At 26.8% G+C, this 22824-nt stretch overlaps 1 protein-coding gene across 11 annotated transcripts in view; it reads left to right on the plus strand.

Annotated features, from left to right (window-relative positions):
- Window positions 1-22824, plus strand: part of LOC129614258 (F-actin-monooxygenase Mical) — a 113514-nt gene that overhangs the window by 87216 nt on the left and 3474 nt on the right. For 4 of the 11 annotated variants that reach the window (XM_055528759.1, XM_055528762.1, XM_055528761.1 and 1 more), the window contains 2 exons: window positions 28-149; window positions 448-8579. In XM_055528759.1, the coding sequence (XP_055384734.1) occupies window positions 28-149; window positions 448-8322 (7997 nt within the window). In that variant the 3' untranslated portion in view covers window positions 8323-8579. Of the gene's footprint in view, window positions 1-27; window positions 150-447; window positions 8580-9752; window positions 9912-9991; window positions 14300-14571; window positions 14605-16105; window positions 16797-17295; window positions 17639-19737; window positions 19961-20170; window positions 20376-20462; window positions 20547-20752; window positions 20854-21266; window positions 21467-22824 lie in introns of those variants that run through there. The other 7 variants (XM_055528763.1, XM_055528764.1, XM_055528765.1 and 4 more) reach the window with 6 other exon arrangements.

Below are 22824 nucleotides of genomic sequence, written 5' to 3' on the forward strand. Positions count from 1 at the left end.
TTTACTTAATGATTGCAAAATTTTAAGATGATGACGATGCTGATAGTCAAACGGAAGGTGAAGAATTTAAAAAGGCTCGTGAAATGAGGAGGCAGGAAGTAAAGTTACTACCTTTGCCACCAAATTTGCCAACTGATACAGAAACAGAGGTAATAAATTTTTTTTCTACTCATTTTCTTCTGTACTGAAGGGACACAATTGATTGTGCCAATTTTTTGGTATATTTGTGATATTATTTTTTTTTTATTTTTATGACCAAAAGTCAGTAAAATTAAAAAAAAAATAAAAATGTATACTTAGAAAAAAAAAGTCAAAATGTACCATTAGCTAATAAAATTTAATACAAGTTAAGATAGTCTAGGATATCTATAAAATTTATTTTTTGGTGTTGGTTTTTATTTTTTTAATTAATTTATATTTCGTTGGTATACAATTTCAACTTCACAGGCAGTATCCAATGCAGATACCCAATTTTGTAGTAAGAATAATAGTAATGAAAATATAAATACTATTAATAACAATAATAGTAATATCAATAATGATAACAATAATAATACTGAAAATAATAATAATAATAATAATAATAATAATAATAATAATAATAATAATAATAATATTAATAATATTAATAATAATAATAATAATAAGAATAATAATTATAATAGTAATAATAAAAATAATGATGGCAATGTTAATGTAGAAAATATTGTCATCAGTAATTATTTAAATATGAATCAAGGGGATCAGGTTTTATGTAATTCCAACAATGAAAATGGAATTCAAGAAGGCAAAATTATAAATGATATTAATGATAACAGCAATACAGTTATTCGAGATGAAATAAGCTCTGCCAATGATCTTAATGAGTTAGACCTACTAAAAGAAATTGGAAAACTGCCGGAAAACATTAAGAACTTCTTAGAGAATTCACCTGAACTAAGTGGTGGAAACACTATTGAAAAGAGTGATAGAACTCTTCTCGCCAATAACTCAGCAGATCCTAATAGTTCTATTGCGTTGAGGAATGCTTTAAAAGTTTTAGAACGAGATATGGGGAGCAAATTAAATACTGGAATAGATTCTTTGAACGAAAAACTTTTTCAGCTTCAAAATATTGTAAAATTAAGTAAAGATGTTGAAAATATTGAAAAGGAAAATATTGTGAAAAACGATATTAAAAAGAAACTTACTTTGAAAGAAAAATGGCTGAGCGATTTCAATGCTAATGTTGCTTTAATGCAAAATTCAAAACATGACCAGAATAGCAAACATTCTCCAGATAATAAAGTTTCAAAAATTGATGAAATAAAAAATGAGTTAGCGCAAACACAAGAACCTAAAACAAAAAACAAAGAGGAAGCTATTAAAAACAAGCTTGATGAAATTCGTAGAGAAATTCAGGAAGAAAAACTCAAAGCGGCTGAAGAAGCTAAACTGAAATTATTAAAGGAAAAGGAAGCTAAACAAATAGACTTAGAGGAAGAAGATGTTTTTCTTGATTGCGTAGATAACGAAAAGTCTGATCGGGATTTTGAAAATATTTTAGAATCCATCGAAGAGCAAAGTGAATCGTCTAAGATAAATTTTAGACCAAAAATAAAAAATTTAAATGATCAATTAACATCTGTTCTTGTGGATGATAATGATAATAATAATGAAAAAGAAAGATATTTTGATTTTCAGCAACTAAAGAAAAAATTTAATAATCCAAAGTATGATCCTGATATTGGCCAGTTGTTATATGACATTGAAAATCGTTTTTCCCCACCAACGGAACGAAAAATGAGTAATGCATTAAAAACAATTGAAAATCAAAGTTTTTCTGATACTCGCGGGGCTATAGCTTCTCAAATAAGTACCCCTAAAATATCAAAACAAGCTTCTTTAGATCTTTCAAAATTCTTCCCTTCTCAAAAATTGGAGAAATCGGCTACTGTTGTAACAAAACAACCCCAGAAAACCTTAAAAGATGTTGACTTAAATAAATATTTTCCTAAAAGTCCTGTTCCTCAACGAAAAAATAGTGTTACAAATTGTTCGCAACCTGCTGGTGGTATACGTAGATCACAAACAGAAAAGACCATTCCAGCTCTATATAAGCCAACAATGAAAGAAAAAATGGCTCAGGCTGCAAAAACTGCTAAATTATCAAACGAATCTTTGGATACTCCATCATCACCGAAACCCAAAATTAAAGCTAAAATTAGTTGTCTTCAAAAGCCAACTGCTAAGGAAAAGTTAAATATGCAGAATGAAAAAAATCTAAATTCAGAAAAAAGCGATAATAAGTCATCGGGCAAAGTTCAACCATCTTCAAAAATACCAGAACTCGTTAAAAAACCAAAACCAAATATATTACACTATAAACCCACAATTAAAGAAATAATAGGTTCGGTTTCAAATGAAAGCCAGACAAATGAGGATTTTAATATTTTTCATAATCAACTAGATGGATCTGATGATATACTTGAAGAAGATTCAAAAAAACAAAGCTCGTCAAGTAAAAAAAGTGTTAAGACAACAACGAAAAATAATGGAAAAACCGAAAATGAATCAAGGTCATCTAAAAAGAAAACATTAAAAAATGTTCAGGAAGAAGTTCCACCATTGAAGTTGAACAAAGAAATAAAAAAAGCTGCTGAAATAAATGAAAGTGAATTGGTAGATTGTGACGACAATATTTTGAATGAAATTCTCGATAATGATAATGATAATCGTTCACCAAGTTTGGAATATCAAAGACTGTTCCAAGAAGAAAAATCACCAAGCGAAGATCTTTCCGATAAAATTGAAGCTATACTTGAAAATTCTAATATTGTTTGCAGATCTGCTAATAAAAAGAAAATTACATCAAAAGCACAAAGCTTAAGTGAAGAAGAGTTTAGAAAGAACCAAAAACTGCTCTTTAAAATAAAAGAAGAAGGAGATAGGTCTAAAATGGAGGATTCACTTAAAAGATTTGGATCACTTAACTTAGTGAAAAAAGGTAATCTTAGCAGTGATTCAAAAGAAAAATTAAGTTTAAGCAACTCATCAATACAAAAATCTACAGAATCAATTAAATCCAAAAACTCCTTGTCATCTTCTAATTCTGAAGGGTTAAGTGATTTAGAGAAAACTATGGAATATTTGAAATCTGGTTGGAAAAATGAGGCTAGTTCATTTTTACAGAAAAAACGGGATAACTTCTTTTCTAAAACAAATGATAAACCGACTACAAAAAAAGAAGAAAATAATAAAGGTATTCGAAAAAGTAAGACTGAAAATTCAAGTTTAAATAAAAATAGTAAAAATTTAAAAGCAAAAGATGAATCAATTGAAACGATTCAGAAAAAAGAGCAAAATAATGATGGCAAAAATTTGAAAAAAGATCAAAAGAAAGGTAACGACAATGATAAAAATGCTAAACCTGACAGTAGTTCAAATTTGGAAAAGAGAGAGTTGTTAAAAAGAAGATTGAGTGATTCAATTCGCCAATCGCTAACTTCCGATTTGCTAACCGAAACAGATTTCGACAATGTAAATGTAGATGAAATTTTCAATGAAATTGTTGAGGAACTGAAAACCAATTCGATCCAAACTCCTGACATTGACGAATATTTGGGAACATCAAATAGTCCAAATGTTGATAAAAAAATAAAAGACATTCTTTTTGTAAAAACGGATGAAGCGGACTCCAAACCTTCCAATAGTAGCAAAAAAATTGAAGCAGGAAAGATATTTGACGTTAATAGAGAAAACAAAACTCAAACTGATTTTAAAACAGGACAAGATTTAAACAAAACTACGCTTCGAGAAACATCTAGTAAAACAACAGATATGTCGAAATCGGAGCAACATAAAATCAGTGATATTAAGAGAAAAAGCACGGAATCCGAAAATCAAGGGAATGTTAAAAGTAAGAAGCCTGAGCAAGATAACCTAAAAGAAAAACAAAATACTAATGACAATAGTTTACCAGAGACTAAAAATATAATTCGTAAAGGCCCACCAGCGCCACCGCCACCTCCGCCCGCTCCTGCTTTACCTCTGTTAAACAAAAAAACCGATAATGAAAATGCGCCAAAGGCAATACCTTTAGCAAATATTATTCGTCAAACAGCCGGTAAAGTTACTACTAAAATGCTGCGAAAAGTACCTGCTCCCAAAATTAAACCAGTTAAATGGCTTTTTGAAAACGAGCCGTTTACATTTAATATTATTGGTAAGGAATCAACTCCAAAGAATAACGCCGAAAAGCAAAATAAAACAACAAGTTCGAATCAAGAACAAAACGATTCAAAACCCAAAGATTTAAAAGAATGCATTGAAGCAATAAGGTCCAGAAGTCCAAGCCCATCTTCTATTCCTAACTCAAAGAAAAGTTCAACCGATACTACAGATAGCATAGACAAATTATTCAGCCAGTTTCCAGATGACATGTTAGTTGATGTTGAATTTGATTCTGAGGACGAATTAGTATCTATAACTCCACTGGCTGTTATAAAAAAGGTCAATGACGAAAATGTTGATGAAACATTTGATAATCTATTCGGTGAAAGTAAAATAACTGTAAAAGACATTGATAACTTTAATGATTTATTAAAAGAGGTTTCACCTTCACTAGAAAAAGAAGAAACTTTAAAAATACAAAAGCAAAATAATAGTCTTTCGGAAACTTCAAAGATTTTAGAATTTTCGCAAACATTAAAAGAGTCAGAAATAACTGGTAATGCAAATACATCAAATTCTGTTTCTAGTGCGTGTATTAGTGGAGGTGACTTGCTGGTATCTAATAATAGCGACAGTGCAAGAACATCAGCGTCTATTCCTAGTATTTCTCCTAGCCCAGACTTACAAATACATGCTAAAGAAGTAAGTGCTAATAAAGAGATATCGAAGGTAAATTCCATTACTCCAGATGCTCCTAAAGCAATTAATAATGCGATAGTACCAAAGATTACTGCTGCTAGTATTTCTCCAAGTCCAGAAATTTCAAGAAAACCAAGTACTACTAACGCAACACCAAAGATTAATGACATTAATGCTACTAAAGAAACACCGAAAGTAAATCCCATTACTGCAGATGCTTCTAAAACAGTCGATAGTTCGTCTGCACTAAATACTCAAAATTCTGGTATATCTACCTGTCCAGTTTCAGAAAAAGCAAGTGTTACTAATACAACATCAAATATAAACGCTCTTTCTGCTACTAAGGAACTGCCGAAGACAAATTCAGTTACTTCAAATGTTCCTAAAGCAGTTAATAATTCGACAGTACTAAAATCTTCAGTTTCTAGTATTTCTCCCAGTCAAGATAGTTCAGGAAAAGAAAGTACTACTAATGCAACACCAAAGACAAATACTGCAACTGCTACTAATGAAACCACGAAGGCAAATTTTGTTACTTTAGATGCTCCCAAAGCAGTTAATAATTCGACAATAATAAAATCTCCAGCTTCTGGTGTTCCTCCTAGCCCAGATTCTTCAGGAAAAGCAAGCACTACTAATACAACACCAAAGACAAATGCCGCTACAACTGCAAAGGAAACATCGAAGTCAAATTCCGTTATTTCAGATGCGTCTAAAGTAGCTGGTAGTTCGACAGTGGTAAAATCTCCAGCTTCAAGTATTTCCCCCAGTCCAGTTTTAGAAACAGCAAATACTACTAATACAAAACCAAAGGCAAATATTGCCACTGCTGCTAAGGAAACACCGAAGCCAAATTCTGTTACTTCAAATGCTCCTAAAGCAGCTGATAGTCCGACAGCGCTAAAATCTCCAGCTTCAAGTATTTCTCCCAGTCCAGTTTTAGAAACAGCAAATACTACTAATGCAAAACCAAAGACAAATGTTGCCACAGCTGCTAAAGAAACACCGAAGCCAAATTCTGTAACTTCAAATGCTCCTAAAGCAGCTGATAGTCCGACAGTGCTAAAATCTCCAGCTTCAAGTATTTCTCCCAGTCCAGTTTTAGAAACAGCAAATACTACTAATGCAAAACCAAAGACAAATGTTGCCACTGCTGCTAAGGAAACACCGAAGCCAAATTCTGTTACTTCAAATGCTCCTAAAGCAGCTGATAGTCCGATAGTGCTAAAATCTCCAGTTTCAAGTATTTCTCCCAGTCCAGTTTCAGAAACAGCAAGTACTACTAATGCAAAACCAAAGACAAATGTTGCCACTGCTGCTAAGGAAACAACGAAGCCAAATTCTGCTGCTTCAAATGCTCCTAAAACAACTGATAATCCAAAGTCTTCAGGTTCTAGTATTTCTCCCAGTCCAGTTTCAGAGAAAGCAAGTACTACTAATGTAACACAAAAGACAAATGCCATCACTACTTCTGAACTAACTAGTAACTCCAAAACCAATTCTGACAAAGACACTGTTTCTTTTCTTGAAGACAATAATAAACCAGGAAAAACTGAAGAAACAGAAAATAAATTTCCGCAAAAACCACCTCGCAAAAATAAAACATCTTCCAGTTCTAGCCCAGATTCAAGTAATATTCTAGCTAAGGCAAAGGAAGTGGCAAAAATCACTGAAGAAATGCCGCCTTCTATACAAGATTTAATGGAAAATTATCATAAAGAAATAATTGATAATAGAAATATTATAATAATTCCTGTTGAAAATGCTCCATCACTAACATTCCCCGCTAAATTTATTGATGCTGATTTTGAAGATATTAAAGAAAATAATAAAAATTTGAATGAGAAATTAGAAAAAACAAATGGAAGCAATTTGAAAAAAGAAACTGAGGAAAAAGTTAATCAAAGATTGAAATCAGTTAAAGATTCCAAAGATACAAAACAGTTTGTTTTACAGGAAAAAAATGATAAAGACACTAAATATTCAAAACCAAGGAATTCTCTTACATCTAATGATATTTCTGCACCTTTACTGATCTCAAAAAGTTCAATAGGATCTCTAGATAATGCAGAAGTGGACAACAGAAAAGTAAGTGACAGCTTTAGACGCACATCATCTCACAATTTACAAAAATCTCCTGATGTATTGATTGATTCTAAAGATTCTACAAAAGTAATACAAAAAGAACAATTATCTCTTAATATAGATAACTTAAAAGAAACTACGACAACACTTTCAAAGGAAAAAGAAAACAAAATTATTTCAAAGCCTGAAACAAATAAAGTATTTGAAAAAATTGAAAATAAATTGAGGAGAAAATCTAATGATGTAGCTGATAAACAAAACGATGATTGGAAAATAATTGAAAAACTAGAAAAAGAAAGATTAATAGCTTTACACAAACGTGATGAAGTCTACGCAAATCAAAACCAAGATTCGTTTTATGCAACACCTTCTTCAAGATTACAAAAACAAACATCACAAGAATCGCATATATTACAACTATCACCAACAACAACTAGCACAACTGACGTACATGAATCAGCTCTGTCTAAGCCTTCCTCAGATTTGGAATTAAATCAAACATCATTACTTGAAAGAAGAACTAGTGCTTCACTATTAGATGATAAAGGTGATTCAAGTGTTACGAAAACAATGGCCCAAGAAAACAATAAACCTGAAGAATCTGAAGTTAGCTTTGATATCAAAAATCCAAAAATAGAATCTTTGAAAAAGCAAAAGTGGTTGTCATCAGACAATCTTGATAAAAAGCCTTGTTGGCCCGGTTTGGAAGATGAAGATGATATAATTGAAAATCAATTAAATAAAGCAAAAAGCTTAACTCCACATTCCAGTGAAGTGGAAATGCCAATAAAATCTAATATACCAAAATCATCTAATGATTCTTCTGTTGATAGAGGAACTCAATTACTCTTAGAAAGAAGTCAATGGCTAAGAGAAAAAAAAAGAGATTTCATGGATGAAAAGAAGGGTTGCAATAATCCTTATATAAGAAAAATGATTGATTCGGATAGGACATATCACGTAAGAAATACTTATGATGAAAGCGATAATGATGAAGATCTAATGGAATCGTATCGCCCTACACCACGTAAATATTTTCCAACTTCGTCAACGACAAGATCTTCAAGCAGCGGACGACGTTATAATACTAGCACATATATACCAAATAGTACTAGTACATACACAACTTCCGCTTATAATCCTACTTCAACTAGTTATATGCCAAGTACAAGTGGATACAATGCCACCAGTTCTTATTATTATCCTAGTTCTAGTACTTATTATAACAGTGGTGAAGATTATCATACTTCTAGATTACCAAATTACAGTAATTCCCGATATACAAGTCCATATAGTAGTTCGACTGGTTATAGTAATTCACGATCGTATAATGATTATTCTAAACGTAGTCCGTCCAACACAAAAGACTCTTGTCGACTTTCATAAAACTTAATTCGTTAACAATAATAAATAAACAACAGAACAAAATAATCAGATGTTGTAGTTTTACATTTAAGTTTTCATCTTTCCAAAAATGTAATTTAATTTCCAAAAATCGTTAATTATTTTTTATTGGTATTAAATCTAATTTTTTTAAAGTCCTCTTTATTTAAATAAATAGAGTCAAATATAATTATAGTTTATTAATAATGTTTATAGTTGTAATAATAAAAATAATAATAACTAATAAGAATAATAATAATGACAATAATAGTAATAACAATAAAAATAAAAAATATAATAAAAATAATAATAATTAATAAGAATAATAATAATGACAATAATAGTAATAACAATAAAAATAAAAAATATAATAAAAATAATAATAATAAATAAAATAATAATGATAATAATAATTACATTAATATCAATTGTAATAAATATTAGAAAAAGCTTTTATTTTGAGAACATTGGGTACGATCTTTTAAAGGTAAATAAATATAAAAAAAATCAAGTGGTTCTCCCTTTTTTTTGTGGTGTGAATTTTTTTCCAAAAATAAAAGCGTTTCATTGTTAATCTGATAAATTTATTATTAATGTTAATATTTATATTAATATAAATGTCGCCAAACTAAAATTATTCGCAAATAACCTATAGTTTGTAAATTTTTGCGTTGAAATGTTTACTAAAATTATAATAAAACCTTTTTCGGATCGTACCCGAAAATTTGGTATGCAACTTAAACAAAATATCAATGTACTTTGAAAGCTTAAAATTTTTAAAGATACTTATAGATCTTTAAATTAATTATGCTTTAAAATTTTTTATTAAGTTGCTTAATTTTGTTTTTCTAAAGTGTTGTCCTGATTTTTTTTTGTCAATTTGGAATTTTGTGTTTTTCACAAGAACATTTAAACCTAGATAAGTTCTATATTTGAAATTTATCTTGTAATTTTTTTTTGTGATTCACAATATAAAATTAATTATATGTAATATGAATCATATATAAAAACATTAGTTATATATGATTCATATTATAAGTTTAATTAAATGTATGTATGTATTTTTTATTTTTTACCAATTGATTTTTTTCATTATGTTACAATTAAAAGTGGAAGAAATTACAAAAAATATGTCGCATATGATCATAATATTTGTCAGAGTAAATTTTGTGGACCGACATAATCTTTTAAGATAGGACAAGCATACAATTTCAGCTTTGTGCTTTTAACATTTTTCGATATTATTGCTAAACATTTTTCTTAAGCAGACTCTTTAATATACTAATAAATTAAAGTATACTAACATTTTAAATATTTGTGTAACCTGTTTTATATCAATATAGTTGATTTCATGTTGATATTGTCTCTTCCCATATTTTTCAATATACATAAATAATATTGAATAACAATTATTTTTTATATTTACATTTAAGGTACAAAGTGAAACAGAATCATCTTCATCGGATGACAATGTACTCAATTCTGCGACTGAAATTTCTACTGATTCTGAATTTGATCATGATCCTGTAATAAGAGAAACTCCAAAAATTTTTATAGATGATACGCATTTACGTAAACCAACAAAAGTTCAGGTTAGTACAGCAACTATTAATAAAAAATAATATATATTCACTGACTACATTAACTTGTATATAATATAATTCATTTTTAGATTAAATCAATTGTGATAGATAATGGTATGCCAGGTAGCCAGCCTAAGTTGCGTACTGTAACAAATACACATGCAACTACAACAGCCCTCCAAACAGCTTTATCACATCAAAAACTAGAATTTAAACCTTTGGTGCAAGTTGATCCATCTTTACTAAATTCGAATAGAGTCCCTTTAAAAAATCCACGTCCTGGTGACTATTTACTTAATAAAACAGCTAGCACAGAAGGTATTGCGTCGAAAAAGAGTTTAGAGTTGAAAAAACGCTACTTATTAGGAGGTGAAGATATTTTAGGGAACAAAATAATGAAATCTGGTTCTACTTCAGTATTAGATTCTAAATTAAAAAATTTTCATTCAAATATATCAGAATGTCAGAAACTTTTAAATCCAGCCGCTGAAATCAGTCCTGGCATGAAAACTTTTTTGGACCGAACAAAACTTGTAAATTCAAATGAAAAACTTGGAAATATCTTACAAAGTGATATAGTAAACAAAAGCAATACAAAAAGTGACTTAACCTCAAAATCCGAACAAAAATTGCCTGAAAGTAATTTACCACAAAATGATTTTGTTATGAATCAAAATGAAATTAATAAAATGGAAACAACGAAAAAACAACATGAATTTAAAACAAATACTCCAGTTAAAATTCCATCGCCAATTATAGAAACTATTGATTTGATATCACCAGAGAAAACAGTTCCTATTATTGATTTGAATGAAAGTAATATACCGTCCGCCTTGAATGTATCTAGTCCAGAAATCTTTAATGCCAGAAATAGTCTTGATGGTCAAAAATTATTGCTAACAACAATTGAAGTGATTGATCTTACGAAAGCGTCTTCAGATGAAAATGAACCATGTTCAATTATAAGAAATACTCCACTTCCTTCATCCAATGAAACTAAAAATGTAATTCCTGATATTCTTACACATACGGAAAAATATAAAACTGATTCTGAAAGAAGTGCTAATACCGAAGAAAATAAAATTGTTACTACAAATGTTTCAAAAAGAGAGGAAACTAACGATGACTGTCAGGAAACAAGCATTGAAGTGCCAAGTATTCCATGGGCAAAAAAATCCGATAAAGACGAAGAATGTGATAATGTTGAAACTGATAGTCTTACTAGTGAAAGTTCTTCTACTTCTAGTTTAAATGATATACCTCATTATATTTTAGATTCGACAACAAGTCCTGATACTCAAAATGGTTTTAATTTATTTAGTAACAGTTCAGCTGCTGAACCTATAGTTCCAAGACTAGAAATACATGATAGTTCTGGAACGTTGATGCAAATAGATAGCTTAATGATTATTGACGGTCAATATATCGGAGATCCAGAAGATTTAAAATTAATGGAAATACCTGAAGGAATGACTACGAGTACAAGTACCATAACAGCTGATACTATCATAGAAAATAGTTCAAGCTCTCAAAGTAAATCTTCAGAAAAAGACGATGTAGAGAATAAAACAGCTCATAAAGATTCGAGTGAAATTAACGAAACCTTCCTAACAAAAGATGCAACTAACCCAAAGGCCGTTAAACCTGAAAAGAAAATTGAGTTAAAGTTTGATACAAAAAATGAAAATAAAGTTGAGTCTTTGAAAAATCTTCCATTAGTATTAGAAGCTTCTGATGCGAAATTAGTCAAGGAAAGGCCAGTCAAACCAAACACTCTAGAAATAGGGAAGCCTGTAATGTCGTCCTCTATCATATCGCCATTAAAAAGCGTTGATAACGATAAAACTCCTGTAGCATCCGAAAAAAACATTACACCTATAACAGAAAATCCCGTATCAGATTCTGAAACCGAAGTGACTGGTCAAGTTCTAACTGAAACAGAATTATCAGATTGGACTGCAGATGATGCAGTTTCTGAAAATTTCGTTGATATAGAATTCGTTCTTAATTCAAATAAAGGAACTATCAGGCGAAATAAAAAAGGGTCAAAAAAGAAACCTTCTGGTCCAAATAGTTTTAGTAGTTCCATTTTTAAAGCAAATAGATTGGCATCATTAGCAACATCTGAAACCCCTACAAAGGAATGCGGTGGAATTTTGGAAAATTTAGCTATTGGAGAAATCGATTTTATGGATACAGGATCCGAAGGAAGTTGTGCAGAAGCATATTCTGCAACAAACCGTGCATTAATCCAAAATCATGGTTATATAGAATTCATTGAAAATGATGCTGTCACACCCACTTTAACAAGCCCGTACCATCAGGACAACAAAAATTCTATCAATAAAAATAATTACCATAATAGCGTAACGAATGTTTACAAAAGATCGAATTCTAATAAAGAAATACCCGGTATTGATTATATAGAGCAAGGTGCTTGTATTTTAGGAAGTAACAAAACGGCGCAAGATTTTGATTTAAAAACTCCAGTAAACGAGACTATAGTATCTATATTTGGTAATGGGAAACCTGCAAAACAGCATATATGTGGCACTGATAGTACAAATGAAATAGATGACGACAGTTTAGCAATGATAACTTCACAAGGAACAACGAATACTACAACTGAAGAAAGTGATTGCTTAACAGTAGTAACGTCTCCTTTAGACTCATCTTCTCCACGCACTCAGGACAATTTGGGAGCGACATCCACTACCTCAACATCAGGTACACCATTTGAACAGCTTGAAAAGGTTATGAGTGTTGGAGGATCTAGCTCTAACTCAAGTAAACCTATTTCGGGATTGCATAGTGCTGAACAACCTAATGTCAAAAGAAAGTCATCTCAAGAAGACTCTCAAAATTCAAACAAACGTAAAGACTCCGAAGAAATAAGTTATGAAGAATATGTTAGAAAACTTCAACAAAAAATAACTCAAATTAGTAATGCTCGAGATTCCATAGATGTTAAAAAACACAAAAGAAAAACATCGCGTGGTGAAAGTATTGGTAGCGGTGGGGATCCAATGCCAGCGGAGAAGCATTTAATTGAAAATAAAACGCTAGATAGCTTTGATGCAGCTGCAACGGTTCAGAAATCTAATAATCAACCAATATTTAGTAATCTAAATTTGTTGGGGGCTCAAGCGGAGCCACTTAAATATACAAAAGTGCCAGAAGTCTCCACTTTGTCTAGTAAACTGGAAGAAATTACCAAAGAAAGAACAAAACAAAAAGATTTAATTCATGATCTAGTGATGGACAAATTACAAAGCAAAAAGCAGTTAAACGCTGAAAAGCGTTTGAATAGAAACCGAAATCGGAATATGATGAACTCAAATAATAGTAGTACAGGTTCTACTAATACAACAGGCAATAGCTTGTCCTTATCATCATCAAAATCTATAACTGGAACACATTCAAATAGCAAAGCAGGGGAAATTTGTGCGGACGTTGGAAAAGAAAATATAGATGTAAAAGTTTCCACTTCCATTAATGATAGCAAAGATATAACAAAGGTGTCGACGAATTTAAATAATCAACAAACAAATATTCGTAGACAAAGACCTTTGAGTGATAATTTAGAAAAAACTTCTTTTGATTTACAAGTTCAAAATTCTGCCAATAGATTAAATTTAGTTTCTAAAAAGAATTCTGTAGAATCTTTAATAGATTCCAAAACGATAAATACGTTTCCTGTAGCGCCAGCGACTTATACAAGAAAGCTTGATGAAACACCTTTAACTGAGAGACTAAGAGCTGATGCTAGAGCCCGCGCTCGTCTTAAATCAAATCAAGATTTGGGAATTAGCCCTGAAGAAAAACTTAAAATGTTACGAAAACGTTACAATTTAGATATGCAAGATATGCTTACAAACTCTCAAAAAATAGGAATTGATGCTCACCATCGCACAACTGATGATGATTTAAAAGCACGTCACAAAAAAATGACAACATCAAAAAGTGTAAATGATATTAATCATCATTCAATGCTAATATATAATAATACTATGAATTCTGATGAAAATTTTAATTTAATGTCAAAAAAACATACAAAATCTGGTAGTCAATTGATGTTAGATTTTACCTCTGATCCTAATTTGATTAATTCAACAACGCATTGTGGAAAAAACTGTGATAACAAAGTAGTTACGAAATTAAGTAAACGACATAAAGATCCGGAACGTAGAAAAAGTTTAATACAAGCTGTCTCAAATTTCTTCAATAAAAATTCTAATAGTAAAAAAGATAAAGAATCACAAATTTCTCCTCCAAAAGATTTTAATAGTAGTTGTAAGGATCAAAGTCAATCACAAAATTCTATAGAACAACAGGGTCATCAGACGAGTGTTTTTAGTCGGTTTAGAATTTCACCCAAGTCTAAAGATAAATCAAAGGTAATTTTCTTTCATATATAATATAAATTTATAAGAAATTTTTGTTATCTAAATCATTTAACACAAAAATTTTTCCTCGGGGTTTTTCTAATGTCATTAATTAATTATTTAAAAAAAAATACGAATAAAATTTTGGTTTTTTGGTGTGTTTAAATTTTAAAAATTTATAGATATATATTTCATGTATATATATTTATACGTAAACATATTTATTTTTTATATTATACATATATATCTTTTTCTTTCTTATTTCAAAATACAAATTTATTCAGTCGTGCTTTGATATAAGGAATTTCGGGTTTGGTGTAAGAAATATTTCAATATTAATTTTTTTAAATCGTTGGTTATGTTGTGCAAATTTAGCAATCAATTAGCAAAAAATAAATTTTTTTTTTTCAAATTATGCTTAAATTAATTTTGTTTTATAAAAAATACTTTTCTTTTTATTTATTTGTTTTATTATTGTATATAATATTAAGTTTACATATTCACTTTATTTCGTTCGTACCTTTTCTTATTTTATTTTTCAAAAAAATTAACTTCAAATAATATGCCCAATTTCACTAATTCTGGGCTTATTTGATCCTATTTCATATTTTCTTTCTATTTTAATATTATTAACTAGTTATAAGTTAGAAATTGTATATAACAACATGCAAATTGTTGGAGCATGCAAAATGGAACTCACAAGCCTTTGTAAATAATAAGTCGTGCAAACAAAATATTGATTATTTGTTTGTAATTAATATAAAATATCTTTAAATATCGAACTAAATGAAAAATATTTTCATTACGAATGCATTATGTTTTATTACAAATTATATTTCTTCTATCCAATATTACGAAATCTCTATATATCAGTTTTAACTTCATTTGAATTGTTGTGTCCTATAACGTTATTATTTCAAGTTCAGACAAATACAAAATTAATTGAGTTCAAATGAAATCATAATATTTTTATGTGTTTGGATATCATCTAATTTATTGTCTTCATATTCAATTTCAATGTCATAAAATATTTTTACTTTAAATTTTTAGTGAAATTCTAAAATCTAAATGCAACATTTGAAAGTAAACTCATGAATTCGTGAAAGTAACAATTAATTAATTTTTTTTTATAAATATTGTGATTTTTTTTTTAATTTTTAAGTTCAAAGTACTCCGAATCACTGAAATTATTACGAAATGAAGTGAATACTAATTGATTTAGCATGTAAATAAATAAGTAGTAATTAAATTAAATTTTATTAAGTAGAAATCGTTGTCTTTTTAAAACAAAATGTTAATTTAATGTATTATTTTTAATATAAGATTGCGGATTGATATTTTTAGTTCGTTTTTATTTTCTTTAAAATTTTAATTTAATTTTTTTTTTCTGTTTTTATTTTACTTTAATTAATATCGTTATTAATGAACAATGTAAAAATGACACTAAAAAATATTTTTGAAATGAGATTAATATTTGTAAATTGAATTTCTTCGAACAAAATTAGTATGAATAACTTTATATATTTGTTATAATAAGAATTAGAAATTTGAAGAAAAAAAATATCATTTGATTCAACGTATATTCATTATTTAGAAATATTTACAATATTTGAAGTATTAATATAAAACTAAAAATATATAATTATGAATGTTTCATGAGCACTTCATTTATTTATGCATTCTGGTATACCAGCATTTTGAAATATATACAATTTTCCTATTTTGACAAAAATGAAAAAAAAACTTAAATAAAAATAATTAAAAAAAATTCGAATACTTAAACTAATTTAATTTTTTATTCTGTTTTCATATAATAAGGTTAGGGGTTGTTAAAAAATGGATCCTCTATTTCATAAAAATAGACAAATAATAACTTTATCGCAGGTAAGAGAGAGTAGAATACTTATATGTGTACATACTGTCGTCTTCAGTCAAACTTCATATAATTAATAGAATTTCTTAAATAAAAATTTTCACAAAACATATTTTTTGATCATTGATCCTTTATTGATCAATTTCTCTAATATTTCTTAGGTGTGTATATTTTTTGTTACAAGGATAATATATGTACGTATATAAAATTATAATAAATTAAAAAATTAAATAATTCAAGTTAAAAATCGCTTGATATCGAAATTAGTAAGCTAAATTAAAATTCGTTAAATTTTTTTTAAAGGAAAGTACACAAATTATTCTAAAATTTAATTTGCAATTTTTTGCTATATTTATTAATTATTGTTGCGAACTTCAACTACATCTAATTTATTATTTTTGCACTAAGTCAACATTGACTTGTATTAGATGTCAAATGTCATCTTTTTTGACTTTTTCTATATGTACATACAATGTATTTTTCCATTGCAAATTCTTTGAACAATAAACATCGTTTTTGAATTATCGTAATTTTGAGCTATCGCAAACCAGCAATTGAACTAGAATCACACAATTATTAAATATTTAATAATATTTATTAAATTTTTATTCTACTCATCAATTTTATTGCTCATTTTATAAATATTAATATTTCTGATACGTAATATGATCGAAATGAATTTAGCTTACATAATTTCATTAATTATAATTGTTACAAAATTATAAAATTTTATAATTAATTTCAAAAAAATAAAAAATAATAAAATAATTGTTTAAACCGTTTTATTGAATTCATAATCAACCAAACTCAATATATAATATTAGGAATTATTCGATAAATAAAATTAAAATAGATAAATATTAATTGTCAATTTTTATGAAATGGGGTTTTCACACAAAAATCCATTAAAATTAAATCATTAAATTTCATCAAATAAAAAAACAAAATCAATAGATTAATTTAAAATTAAGAAAAACATTTCATTACGAACATTCTGATAACATTTTGCATATTCATTGTAATAAATTTCATTTTAGATTGAAAGAAACTAAAAATTATAGTAACAAAATTATAATGATTAATATTTTAGATTCCATTTTTTTTTTATATATATTTCTGAATTTATTTATTCCAGAGTTTTCAAAACTGTTGAAAATAATTATTCATATATGATTTGTCTACAAGACTTTTGCTGTTTACTTCTTGAAAATGAAAAGAAAAAAATTAAAATAAAGAGCAAACAAATAGAAATTAATTTCTGAAAGCAAAAATATAATATTTAAAAAATAAAAATAAAATAAAATGAAAAATAAAAGAAAGAAACTTCATTTTTTAAATTAAAAATGAAAAGTTTTTCTCATGCGACAAATTCAAGAGAGAAAATAGTGTATTTTTTTAAATTAAAATATAATTTAAGTGTCATAATAGTTGTTAATTATTTATTAATGATATTTTTTATATCGTTCGCACAAAAAAAAATATAAAACTAATAATTTAATTAATGTTTAAAATTGAGAGTCAAATAAAATAATTCTTATATTTTTTAAACCTTATCTTTTTTTTTTTAATTTAATTTATATGTTTTTTTTTGTTCTCATTAGTTTTGAACTTTAAAAATAAAAATTATATTACATATTTTTTTTTTAGAAAATAAAATTTTCAAATTTATTTAATAAAAAAAAAAACAAATCTTTGCTTCTTTGCTTTTAGCCCTCTTAGATATTTAAATTATTTTACATTATTTGTGAATTAATTTTTACCTAATTGTTTGTAGTTAAATGTAGTGTAATTGTTATAACCCATTTTGTTTTAATTTAATTCTTTGTCATTATATTATCCAAAAAAAATTGTAATTTAATTCTTTTAACATATTACATATAATTTTGATCGTAATTTTTGACTTCTGTCCAAATTAAATTGTTGTCATTCGATATTCAAAATAAGTCCCAATCTTATTGTGAGTACTGAATTAATGATAGTGATATTTGTAGTAAAAATTTCGATAGTATTATTATTGTAAACACAAACCATTTTATTAAAATGATTTGTGTCTATAATAAGGTTCTTTTTAATTTTTGCGGTAATTCGATATTCAGATTAATTTATTACAAAAAAAATATTTAATTTATATATTTATAATTAAATTAATTATTTATAACTAGTACAGTCATAATTTTTATATAATTCAGAAAATATTTTATTGTAATAATTACTCTGGTTTTAGCATTACAAAATATCAATTAAATAAGTGATATTACCCGAGATTCAAATCAAATCACCCCAGATTCAATAATTTTTATAATTTAAATGATTTTTATTAAAAGAATTTCAATTATAACAAAGAAGTTCTATATATAATAGATTCTATATTAAAAATAGTTTCTTTATTAATCTATGTTAGTGTTTGCGTATAAAATTCGATGAATACAATTTAAAGTTTTCTTTTTTAAAATTTGTTATTTCGCGTCGTTCCAATGAAAATAATAAGTCTATCCCTTCAAAATTACGCTCTTTTTTTTCTCAATATTTGAACCTGGTAATCGAACTATTCAATATTTTGCTAAAAAATTTTTAGAAAAATTGATTTTTTGTTCGTTACGACATTTTAAGATTTACGGTAATTTACGGTAAGAATTATAACAATAAAAATGTTAATTATGTTTTGTGATTTGGTCTTGCGCCAATATTTTTTTCAACAGCAGCTTATTGTGTTTTTAATCTTTTTACCGAGTAATTCAATATTTTGAAAACTTTTTTGTATTTAATAATTTATGTAAAAAGTCTTTTTTTCTATTATTATTATATAATATTAAGCTCATGAAAATTAAATTTACATCTATTGCAATTAAGTCTCAACAAAAATAATTAAAAAAAAAAATTTCATATTTCGCTTTTTTTTTGGCTTGTTTGGCATGTTTAACCATTTTATTTTTTTTTTTTTTGTAAGTAATTAACCGTAAGTGTGTGTTACTTTTCGCTTTTTGATTTTTAACTTAAAGAATTTTTTTTTTCCTTCATCTTATTCTGAAAATAAATTAAATTTGTTTTTCTTAATTTATTTTGCACGATCAATAAAAATTATTTTGTGTGCAAATGTTTTGATGCAACAATGGGACTCCGTTTGATTTGATTAATACACCAACTAATATACACAAATACACTGTCACCAACACTATAAAAAAAAAAACAAAAAAAATATGCAAAAAATTTGAATAATGAAATTTAATTAAAACAAAAAATCATTTATTTTTTTTTAAATTTTAAATTCTGAAAAAAAAAATAAAAAAAAAAATACAAATTCAAATCTTATAATTGGATCTTTTCAATCGTTGGATTTCCTCACTATGTTCCTCATTATTTTTACACATCACTTAATTCAAACAAAAAAAAAAATAAAAATAAAAAACAAAAAAACATCTGGAATAAAAATTAATTCGTATTCAACCCAAAAAACAACAACAACTAATTTCATTTTAACATAAAAAAAAAAAAAATTGAACAAAACCAAAAAATTAAAAAATTGAAACTGCGAAACCAAAAAAAATAAAACTCCCAAAAACACGGGTAAAATATACAGGATAAAGATGAAACAACATCAGCAGCGGCGGCGGCAGCAGCAGCAGCTATTGGAGTTTCTGATGGAAGTAATTTGTATCGTGAAACATATAAAAAATATGAATATTCCTCAACTCCTCAGCTCTTTCAAAAGGATAATGAAAATTATAATGAAATTGGAGATGAAATTGATGATGAACCGCCACCAATTCCACCATTACCTTTGAACTATCAGAGATCAGATGGTTTGTTATTCTTTTTCATTGTTTGTTTTTATGCTTTTGATTCTTTATTTTTTTGTTTTGCTCCTGTATTGGTTATTTAACTAAAAGTAAAATAATTAAAATACATACATATATACATAATAAATTTTTTTTTTTAAACATTGCAATTATCATTTCACTCTTAATTAAATAAATTAATTACTTTTTTGTTTAATAAAATATAATATGTAGATGAAAGTTATACGAATGAATCGAGAGAATATAAAAAGCAACGTGCCCTATCAAAGGCTTCACGACAAGCTGAGCTCAAGCGAATCCGAATCGCACAAGAAATACAACGGGAACAAGAAGAAATTGAAGTACAATTAAAAGAGTACGAGGCACGTGGTGTTTTAATTGAAAAAGCTTTAAGGGGTGAAGGACAAAATATTGATATGTAAGTTTTTTAAATTTAAAATTATAAATGAGATTTTTATATTTACATAAGCTTGGTTTTTTTTTTTAATAATTATTCATTTTTAAGGTTGGAAACTACTTCTATGGGTGCTACTGATGAAAAACTATTAAAAGAACTATTAGAAATATGGCGTAATATAACACAACTTAAGTAAGTCTACGAAAACACAATTGTACAATTTACTCACTTACTTAAATCGAAATTTAAAAACGATGTTCTTTAAAGCAATGTCATTTTTGACATGAGACGTCAATGTCTCATTTTTCGAAATCTTTTATAATGTTCAATTCAAGAATGTTGTTTTTAACACTAAAAATTGTGAAAATTTTTCTATTTTAAACTTACTTTTTTTGTAGAAAACGTGATGAAGAATTGAGTATTAGACAACAAGAACTTAAATTAGAACATAGACATGCCCAACTTAAAGATGAATTAAATATGAGACTTTCATGCAGTAGTACGTATTCGAAATAAATTTCTCTATAGGTTGTTAAGTTGATGAAAGTTTTAAAAAAAAAAATTTTGAATTTATGATATTTTATTGCCCAAGATCAATTAGTAAGTATAAAATATTCTAAATTATGTGAATGTAAAATATCAGCTAATGTAATCAGAATGAAATTAAAAAGTTTTTAAAGTATTTGATCTTTTTAATATTTTATGATTTCTTCAATTAACTTATTACTACTGCTACTACTACGGGTGATGGAATATCAAAATTTAAAATTTTTTTTTTTTTTTTCGCTTAACAAATTATTTTTTAATTTTTTTTTTTAATAACATAAATAATGAAAAAATTATATAATATAATGTGCATAGATTATATAATATACAATATAAAAAAAAAAAAAATTAAAAACGCTTTAACAGAATTAGATAAAAGTTCGGCTGATGTTGCCGCTGAAGGTGCAATTCTTAATGAAATGCTTGAAATTGTTGCAAAACGAGCTGCATTACGACCAAATGAGAATTCTTCATCTTCTTTATATGCAAGTGATATTGGTAACGTTGTTACAAACAAAACAACGACTAACAATCGACAATCTACTTCTAATAATAATACTTCCGATGTAAGTTGGATTAAGATTCCATTTGGTTTGAATAAATTTAAAGTAGAATTATACTTTGTAATATTTTTATTTTTATATGCATGCTTATATTTTTTACGTTATATAAATAGAATTTAAAATTTAGTAATAGATATTATTGTTTTTTTTTTTTTAAATAAATCGAAATATTAATTAATTAATTAATTAATTATTTAATTTAGCTTTTATTTTGTTTTGTTATTTTTATTTTGGTTTTTATTTAATTACTAACAAAGCAATGTTTATCATTATGCACATTTAAAAAAATACTAATATTTTATTTTATATAAATTATTTAATTTTAAATATTACACTGTTAAAATAATTATGAAGTAATAATATTCAAAACCATTTCAAACTACAAGTTAATTTTAAGCCATTGTGGTTTTGATACCACAAGATTTTTAATGTAATTACTTACTTTCATAAAAGCTGTGTCACAGCGTCGATTAAGAATGATTCTAAAGTACATTTCCAATTAATCTGGATTTATCTTTATTTATGTATTTCCTAAAATATTAAAAATTATTTAATTATTAATTTTAATTTTGAAATATAATTTTATTAATAATATTGTATTTTATCAAGACTTCAAAACAAGTGAGTTCGTTTTCATAATGATCTAATTTTCATTGAATATTTAAATTTTATTGAGATTTCTTTAAAAATTTATTTAATGTTCCGATATAATGTTGGTATTAGTGAAATATTTGTTTTAGACACGATAATGTGTTAATAATGCAGTTGAAAACTAAAATTTGATTTCAAATCATTGGCAAAATTAAGGCTCATTCAAAAAAATTATTATATATTTTGTTCTTTTGCTTCTTCTATCACTGTTAAGTTATTGGACATTCAACAAAACACGTTTTTAATATTTCCATATATACAATTTTATTAACAATCTGTCTAAAACTTTCAAAGTTTGATAAGAGAATAAAAATAAAAATTTAAATAACAAATTACTCTAGATTAAATAATGACGCAAAATATCTGGCGTTCAATATGTAAAGTTTTATGATTACATTTTAAAAGTTAATCAAATTCAATCTACAGAAAATCAAATTCAACCATAATATAAAAATTGATTGTCATTTATACGATAAATCTTTAACACAGAGCAGTGTGTGTCTATTATAATTTCCAAAAATAAATTTTAATTTTTTTGTACTTCATTATTTGTTCGATCTAATTTCGTCTCTTAAAAATTTTAGTAATAATTTTTAATATTAGCTCACTTTCTTTATTATTAAATTTAAATTCTATGTCACAAGAATTGTTTACAATACTTTTTGATTTTTAATTTTATTTTAAATTTGCAATTTCATTTTTTCCTCTTT

The sequence above is a fragment of the Condylostylus longicornis genome, unplaced genomic scaffold (genome assembly GCF_029603195.1).
Source record: "Condylostylus longicornis isolate FDR11 unplaced genomic scaffold, ASM2960319v2 ptg000107l, whole genome shotgun sequence".
In the NCBI taxonomy this organism is placed as follows: Eukaryota; Metazoa; Arthropoda; class Insecta; order Diptera; family Dolichopodidae; genus Condylostylus; species Condylostylus longicornis.